The sequence below is a fragment of the Cyprinodon variegatus genome, unplaced genomic scaffold (assembly GCF_000732505.1).
Source record: "Cyprinodon variegatus isolate N-32 unplaced genomic scaffold, C_variegatus-1.0 Scaffold504, whole genome shotgun sequence".
Lineage (NCBI taxonomy): Eukaryota > Metazoa > Chordata > Actinopteri > Cyprinodontiformes > Cyprinodontidae > Cyprinodon > Cyprinodon variegatus.
The window spans coordinates 265,999-275,165 of record NW_015150957.1 but is presented as its reverse complement, the minus strand read 5'-3'; the positions used below and the strand labels follow the sequence as shown (position 1 = coordinate 275,165).

Sequence of the window (9,167 nt, the reverse complement as noted above, 5' to 3'; positions counted from 1 at the left end):
AAACTGCTTAGATCCGGTTTTTCTGTTTATTTCAATGAATCTGATGTTTATCTGAGAGACTAATAAGGAGACTAATGAAACTTGGAAGGGGGGGGGGTATTAATGAGGGTCTGCTGGCCCCTCACTTGTCCCCAAAGTTTCCTCCTTGGATGACGGGCTGCGCGTCAGGACGCACAGACCCGCCTCCAGCCTGTGGAGCGCTCAGTGCGTCTCTCTCCTTCAAACCATAATCCGCTGGGAAAGGCAGAGGGAGAGAGAGGGAGAGAGAGAGCGGGGCCACAGAGAGGAGAAACGCGAGAAAAAGAAGAGAGGAAAAACGCGGAGCCGCGTCGCAAATGGCACTCATGGCAGGGATTCTGTTCACGGTCACCTTTCTGATTTCTGGGATTTCTGCGCTCGGTTCCTCCGCTCGGATTTATCCTCCAAATGAAGGTAAGGAGACCGCAGCGGACTTCAGGCTCCATCCTGTTTGCGCCGCAGAGCCTGCTGCCTTTGGCCCCTGGAGCCGTTTGGACGGGGCCCCTTCAAGAGTTAAAAAAAAACCCCAACTAAGATGACATTTCTATTTTTCTTTTCTAGCATAAAGACAGATGCGCATTGCTGGTTTAGGTCTTAGTTGCACAGGCAGCTCTGGGTGCATGAAGAAGTAAGACCTGTGGTCCCGACGCAGCTCTGGGCGCTAAAAGCAGACAGAGAAATGAGCCGATTTCAACTCAAAATGGGTTTAAATGATAGAAAACAGGAAAAACAAAAAGCAGCAGAGAGGGAAATGATCGCTGTTAGTGTCTCTCTGGTGGAAGATGGAGGATTTTTATTTTAAATGCAAGTAAAGAAAAGAAAGTAGAATTAATTAAAAGGAAGGTGCGCAAAAACATTCACAGTTTTATTTCACAAAAAGGGGAACATGTGTGACTTCCTGAGAAGTTTGAAATAAACTGAGCGAAAAGCAGCTCCTATGATTCCGGATCTATGAAGAAAAAAAACAGATTATTAGTTTAAAGTGTGAGAAAAGAGAATTTAATCCGAATATTTCTATCTGAGATTATTTAGTTTTGGTCCAAATCAACAGAAAACTCCTGAATTTTTTTTTTCTTCAGGTTTTTCATATTTCCTTTTTTCTTATATTTTATTCTCAGAGTTTTATTTAAAAAATGCATAAATCCTTTTCCTGAACAAGTCAATCCGAACGCGGGGGATTAACGCAGAAACACGCAGAGAAAAAGCTTTTAATTCCCTCCCCGCATCCTTATATATGTTATATTTATAATGTTTATAATGTTTTGGGTGTGATGTTGTTGTTTCCCTCCATGTGTTGGATCTATTGGATGATAAATGCTGGTGCCTTGTGGACAGGCTGCGCGTTCTGCGCGCTAACGGCTCCGTTCTTGTTTTCCAGTCACGTTACTGGACTCCAGGGCTGTTCAGGGGGAGCTGGGATGGGTGGCCAGCCCGACAGAAGGAGGGGTAGGTATCCTAAAGTCACAAACATGGAAGACAGCCTTTGATTTTTGTTTCCTGCAGGTTTGGACTTTTTTTTTCCCACACTGAGATCATTTCATCAGTTTCTGCAGATTTACTGCATCATCTGTTGAACCTGTCAGAATATCGGCTTCATCAGGGACATAAACAAACCAAAAATCCATTAAACAAAGGCTTATGATAGTATATAGTTAAAAAAAAGAATAAAAGCATTTAAAATATCAATTATTATTGTGAAATTGAGAGTTTTATGTGGAAAACTTTTCATAAACTACATTTAACTAGTTTTTTTATTGATATAAAGTGTTGTGTAAATCAAGCTGTCTGCTGTGGCGGCAGGCTGCTCTACAGAACATTTCTTGGTTGTTTTTTAAGCTTTAAAATAAGATCAACCTTCAATATTTGTTGGATTTGGTTCTTTTGTTGATTTATTTCCCTTCTTAAGACCGTCAAAGATTTTCACACCAATATTTGTTTTTGCTCCTTGTGATTGATTGTAAAAAGTGTAGCAGCCCCCTTTAAATCCAGCTGACTGTGCACAGCAACAGGTGGAGGAGGGGCAGTTTTTGTTTGATACTTTTTTTTTTTTCCTCTCAAGACCCAATAAAATCCATTGAATTTTTAAAGGCGACTTTCAAACTTTTTGCAACATCGGAGCGTTTAGCGGGTTGGTTCTTCGGGGTGAGATCGTTTCATTTAAGATGCACCGAAAATTGATTGGATGAAACCTGATGCCGTGGTTATCCATGTGGAGACGCTTCGGAACACCTGGAGGGGCCCGTTAGCTTCCAGAATATATTATTTTCTCCTCTCTGCTCCCTCGCCTCGCCTCTAAGCGCTCAGTAATGGTCAGATGCAGGGCCTGATACTGCAGCGGGCGTCAGGTTTCCCGAATAGAAGTTGGGTTGAATCGGTCTTTGTGGGGAAACTTTATATCCCTGTCCCCCTTTCAGCTGAGGGGGGGGGGGGAGCTTGGCAGCTTAGGGTCCTCTGGAACGGATGAAAAAGGCGGAAAGTGCCGAGGGCTTCAGCCTCAACTACAAACCAAAGAAGAAGAATGCGTGATACCACAGCCTGATATTAGATATGGAGGTTCTGGATAAAATGCTGAATTTCCTTAAAAAGATTTTGATTGCTTTGAAAAATGTGACTCCAAATTGACAGAATCAGATCTGTGACACAGAGCGTGAGCCTCTCTGAGCGACGCAGTCCCGCTATCAGCCATTTTATCATAAACCGCTGATTGACGGGGTCCTGGCAGCTCCTGCAAGCCTGCGTTCACCCTCTCATTATGACCAATTGATCTCATTCTGCCTCTTTCCTGCTATCAGGAAAAGGGGCAGCCTTATCTCAGCGCCGCTAGATTTCCACAACAAAAGGGGGGCGGGTGGGGGTGGGGGGGGCACAGAGGGAAGGGAGCAGAGTGGAAAGGAACAGCAGGGAATGATAGACGTTTTCTGCTGCAGATGTATTTAGTATTATCCCCTCCTCCTCCTGGGAAATTAGGTTTTAATCCAGAGTGTTTACGATTAGCCTCTGAGACACATCTGCCAGCGTCGCCCATTCCTCCCATCATCCCAGATCTTCTGTTTTTCTAAAAGCTGCTTCTGTTTCCAGTCCGGCTCAGACGATGACTCTTTTTCAAAAAGCACGACTCGAGGGGAAGCGTCGTGCCCTGAGCCTCTCAAGATGAGGCCTCACGTTTGCTCAGCAGAGCGCCTCTATAGAGAGGCATGGGGGGGGGAGTTTATCATAAGTAAAACAAACAGTCCGTTTTTGGCAAAAATAAGCTAAATTGCACAGGGTAAAATAACCCATACGCCTCAGATCAGTGCCTCCCTTCTCTCCGGGAGTTCATGCTAACCTCAGCGAACACGTTTCGCCTCGGCCTCCGGGTCGCCTTCCATTACGCAGACAGGAAGCAGGCCTGGTCGCATTACATCGTTAGCACTTGTTCAAAGACTTTCTACATCTGTGTGATCCCACTGTGGCATTCGTTCCTTCATAACGTCTCTAATGTCGTGGAACAGCCTTGTCATTGCTAATGTGTGTGCAGGAAGTTGTTTTACTCTCTGGTCCCAAAGCAATTGAACTGAAGACGGTTGAGGCAAAAAATATTAATGATAATAACTGAACTTTACCTCTGCATTTAACCCCTCCCCTTGGAGAGCAGTCGGCTGCCATTGTGTGGCGCCCATGGGACAGTGTGGAGTTAAGGGTCTTGCTCAGAGACCCAGAGTAGAGGTCATTGGCAGTTGGTTTTGGATAACCTGACTCCGCCAGATGGATTTGCTGGATTTGCTCCGCATATCCATCTGGAAACCTTCCGTTGAAGTAATTTTGGGAAGGGGCGAAAATACTGGTTAGCTGATTGGCCTATGTTGGTGATAGACGGGCCAAATAAACCAATCAGATCAACGAAGCATATGACGTACTAACAGAGCGACAACGAAAACACAACCACAAGCCAGGCTAACTCTTGCTGCTTCAGGTAAAGGCTTGTTAGCTCAGCAAATACGCAACATGTCGGCAAAGGATATTTGCCGTTTATGTAAAGATAATTTGCGAATAAAAGGCACAATCATCGGCTGAAGCCGCCATGTTCTTTAGACCGAACTGTCGCGCTTCTCGTTGCGTCACACCTCAACCCGCCTCAAAGCCAACGCTGATTGGACGTTCGTTTGGTGAACTGCTCCAAATTTTCTTTAACGGAGAGTCTCCAGACTGATCTGCGAGTGAAACCTTGAAAGCTCGCGAGATCAGGATGGTCTCACGAGGCTAGGTTTCGGACTCACAACCTCAGGATTCCAAGATCTATTTAATTAACTTCACCTTCCTATACTTGAGGGTAAGTGCTAAATAAAAGGATTCTTGAGATTCCGCATAAAGTCTATTATGCGCCAAACATAAAACATATCTTATAAGTTAGCTTTAACGTTGAGTAAAAGAGTCAAATGCTTCTTTTTTGTTAAAAGAACTGAACAGTCCTGTTCTTCTTGATTATTATGTCTGTGGCGTAAGGCCTAAGACTTCAGGGGTGAGCAACTCAAGTTCCTTAGGGCGGCTATCCTGCAAATTTTAGAGGTGTCCTTGTTCCATTAGATGATGGCGAGGTCTGCAGAAACTGACAGCGTGCTGAGGAGGTAATTCAGGCATTTGATTAAGGAGTGTTTGGCCGAGGACAAATATGAAAGCTGCAGGATAGCGGCCCTCAGGAACTAGGATTGCCCACCCCTGGTAAGTTATAAGATCCATCAAGTTTGAATCTCCTTGTAATGTTTTTCTTCTCGTCCCCAGTGGGAGGAAGTGAGCATTATGGATGAAAAGAACATCCCCATCCGTACGTACCAGGTGTGCAATGTCATGGAGCCAAATCAGAACAACTGGCTTCGTACTGACTGGATCCCCCGTGGAGGTGCCCAGCGCGTCTACATCGAGATCAAATTCACCCTGCGGGACTGCAACAGCCTGCCAGGGGTCATGGGAACCTGCAAGGAAACCTTCAACCTTTACTACTACGAGTCCAACAATGACAAAGAGCGCTACATCCGCGAGAACCAGTTCAGCAAGATAGACACCATCGCTGCTGACGAGAGCTTCACTCAGGTGGATATCGGGGACCGCATCATGAAGCTGAACACGGAGGTTCGGGACGTGGGCGCCCTGACAAGGAAGGGTTTTTATCTGGCGTTCCAGGATGTCGGAGCGTGCATCGCTCTGGTTTCCGTCCGGGTTTTCTACAAGAAATGCCCTTTATCCGTGCGGAACTTGGCCCAGTTTCCTGATACCATCACTGGTGCCGATACTTCCTCGCTAGTGGAAGTTCGTGGCTCGTGTGTGGATAATTCAGAGGAGAGGGATGATCCTAAGATGTATTGCGGAGCTGATGGAGAGTGGTTGGTGCCCATTGGAATCTGCCTGTGCAACCCTGGATATGAGGAGCGCAATTCAGAATGCCAAGGTAAACCACTGTCTTTGTTTTAACCTTAAACTGAATTTTTAGATCAGCAGAGCCACAAAATCCAAACCACTTTCCCTCCAGTCCTTTACTGTTTCCTTTCCTCACCTACATTTTTTTGTTTTGTCTCTTTCTTTTATGCCTTCCTTCCTTGCACTCTGTTTGAAATGTGTTTTTTTCTCGCTCACTTGCTTTCTCCACTCTTCCTTTCACATTGTGCTTGGATGATAGAAGCAATGAGGACTGTAAGTGGAGTAATTAGCAAGCCCACCGGGAGGTGTGTGCAAAGGGATGTATCCCAGGAGGGCTGGTGAAACTTGGAGTGGAGCGCTGAGCTCCGACCGGTTTACAGCGCTGCAGCGTCTTTCACCCCCACCTGTTTCTCTCCTGCTCCCAGTGGAGCCTTGAAAGGAGATAGACAGCTTTGGTGTAAAGTGAGTGAAAGAAAAAAGGGCTTTATGATTCCAGGCATGCTTGGAAGGAGTGAAAATACTGCAGTGAAATGTTCTGGAATTGTGCTGTTTGTTTGGAGAAAGCAAATGTGGACAATTTAAGAGGTCTTTGGTTCATGATAGCATTAAAGACAGAACATTTACAGTAGTAGCCATTCTAAATTTTCCTTGATGGGTCCTGGGCTGGTCCTGGGCTGGTCCTGGGCTGTTTATTGACTGGTCCTGGGCTGGTCCTTGGCTTGTCCTTGGCTGTTTATTGACTGGTCCTTAGCTGGTCCTGGGCTGGCCCTTGGCTGGTCCTTGGCTGGTCTTGGGCTGGTCCTGGGCTGGTCCTGGGCTGGTCCTTGGCTAGTCCTGGGCTGGTCCTTAGCTGTTCCTTGTCTGTTTATTGACTGGTCCTTAGCTGGTCCTGGGCTGGTCCTTAGCTGGTCCTTGGCTGGTCCTTGGCTGGACCTTGGCTGGCCCCATACGATTCCTTTTTAAACATCTAAAATATTCTTTCTGTCATGACTTGTGGAGATTTAGATCTAAAGAGTAGTGTTATTTCCTGGTCAGACCCTGTAATTCAGTGAAAGGGTGGACTCAGAGTAAAATAAAATATGGATGCCCAGTGGCTGGAAGTTGGAGGGGATTTTGCTGCCATTCGGCTGACTTTTGACTTGGAAGGGCCATTTTAAATGGCTGCTAGTGTAGCTGTAATTTCTTAGTATTTGCTCGACCTTCTGCTCATTTCATTGCACACACCATGAAGCAGAACACATGTGGCACAGCACAACTTTTCTGGAACACGTTGAGGGTTTTTAAGGGTTGTCCAACAGGGCGGCTGCCCTTTTATTGGTAGACACCTCCAACAAGCCTATCGCAGTCACATACAAAAAGCAGTTGGCCACTGCGGTAAGGGGTCAGAGGCTGGGCACGGGTGATTAACGTGGGGGTGGGGGGTAGGCTCTCCTAATTTACGAGGGAGTCTTTATCTTGGAGGACTAATTGCATGACAAACAGGTCTGGTGATTTAGGGGTGCCACTGGCTGCCTGGGTGTAGGGTGGGGTAGAGGCGTTCAAGTAGTCACAGATGGGATTTTGGGGTTCCTTTTGTATGCTTGGCCAAAAAAAAAAAGCTCCGCTGTTACTAATCTCAGATGAACCCTGCCAGGTTTTCCCTTTAAAAAAATGAGTAACAAAAAGATCAAAACATGGTTGGATGCTGAAGTAATTCCTTTTTGGCACAGTGCAACGTTCTTTACAGTCATACCGTCATCCCATACAGTCAACTGTATCACATGCCTTGTGAAATTAAAGTAGTCTCCTTATCGCCTTTATTCCCGTAGAGATAAGTAGCTGTAACTTACAGTATGAACACACAGCCATAGATTTAATGGCTCTAATGCAGTCTTGTCGTATTTTGCCAATTTCTCTCTGACACTCGGTTGCTTTTCTAAGCCAGTGTATCCATTTAGCTCAAATATCACTGCAGCTCCTTGATTGTGTTTAAGTTAACAATGCCAGCCACTCCATTACCTTTTAGCTTCAGTTTATCTTTCCACGTTTCACTTTCCTCCAGGCTCAGGGGGGCCATGTGCCTCGGGTGCAGCCTGACGTGTCAGAGTGGATGAACTCCGCTGACTCCGGGGTTCAAAGGTGTTGCCAACTATTGGTCGTCAAGTGCACTGATGAGCTGGTTAGTATTCCCACGAGTGACAGGCTCGATGGGAGAGACGCTCAGCTCCTCTAAGGAGATGTTGACCAACATGCTCAGACAGAAGCTTGTTTTGGGGGCAGGGTGGGTTTTTTCGCTGAGTTTCAGTTGGTCGGTCGGCCTATCCTTAAAGGTTGCCTGTGCTAGACGTTGCAAAGTTGCATAAAGTTGTGTGTTTGTGAGTCCTTCTCCTCCTGTGTACGCCTAAGGTTACGAGGGCACCTTGGCCTCTGGTTCCCAGCCTAAGATGAATGGGGTCTCCTCTGTCATTGTTTGGGTGGCAGGAGAGCCGAGCGAGGATGCTGATGTTTGGGGAGAAAAGGGAGCCGAGGGGGAGCTTATGGGGCACAGAAGACTTGTATTCTCCTCCCCTGGTGAAGGTCAGGGGTCGCCCTCTTCTGCATCCATCTTACTGCTGTGTCTGACAGGGTCGGGGATCCAGGATTGATTAAGACGTCAGGGTTTTGACAGCTGTGTGGGTAGAGCTTGCATGTGTGTCCGTGGTGGAAGTAGGGTTGGGTCGTACTCCCAGGCAGAGACAACATGGGACCTTAGGGCCGCCTTGATCTAAGGAGACGGCTCTGTGTGTTTTTATTCAAGATCCCTTTCACTGTTAACACCCCCCCCCAGGTCATGGAGGGCTCCTGCTCCTCAGATGGCGATGGGTACAGAGAGTTTGAGGTAGACGGAAGAAGACATTAGCAAGACCTCTGTATCCCACAGCAGGAAAAACCAGAGATGCCGTTAAAATCAGCAGATCTGAAGTTGTGATTTATTTGCTTCCCAGTTGGACGGGTTTGTGTACGTTGAGGATGCAGCCTTGTTAAGGTGTCAGCAGTTTCTGGTGACACTGCAGATTGTGCACTCGCTGAGCTGTGAACAGGTTCCTCTCATCTCAGCCGACGCGCAGCACGTCTTTTGTTCTTTTGTGAGATTCCCTTGTTGATGAAAAATGTATTCCCTTCTCCTCCACTGTTTGGGCAGGGAATATTTTTTAGATATTAAACCCAATATGTTGTCATAACCAGAGTCCACATTAGAACAGTATCATGTTGGTACAGAAGAGAGGTGAAAACTGGTGCGTGTCCAAGGTGACGCAAGAATGAGACAGAATGAGTTGGAAGATTGGTTTTAGGGATACAGGAGACCACCGATATCTTGGATTGGTATTTGTGCAGTTTTCTTGATTGGTATTAAACGATTCATTAGTGCTTTCATTGATGATGTCACAGGACACGCCGCGCTGGGATGAAATGTCTTTAATGGAGGGAAGAGTATTTGGCAGAAGCAATTTCTTCTGACATGTTAATAGATTTATCATTAACCTGTCGTCCCTACATTAGTAGTAACACAACTAACTTTGTTTTTGTTCCTCCAGTAAAGCGTCTTTCTCACTGAAAATAGCGCATTTATGCGTGTTTTCAGGCCTCTGTCCCCCCCTCCGCTGCATTTCTGGTAACATCATCACTCTCGGTTTGCGTTGATGATGTCACCAGTGCTACAGAATAGGGATGGAACGGTTTTTGAAAACCGTCCGAACCGTTCGGTTCGACTGTCTCGGTTCGGTTCGCGTGTTTTGCGC

At 46.4% G+C, this 9,167-nt stretch overlaps 1 protein-coding gene across 1 annotated transcript in view; it reads left to right on the top strand.

The window, feature by feature from the left end:
• The first annotated feature begins 242 nt into the window (after positions 1-242).
• Positions 243-9,167, top strand: part of epha4 (EPH receptor A4) — an 80,338-nt gene continuing 71,413 nt past the window's right edge. Inside the window, 3 exon segments of the mRNA XM_015390559.1 lie at positions 243-432; positions 1,397-1,464; positions 4,777-5,440. Of these exon segments, the coding sequence (XP_015246045.1) occupies positions 336-432; positions 1,397-1,464; positions 4,777-5,440 (829 nt within the window). The 5' untranslated portion in view covers positions 243-335.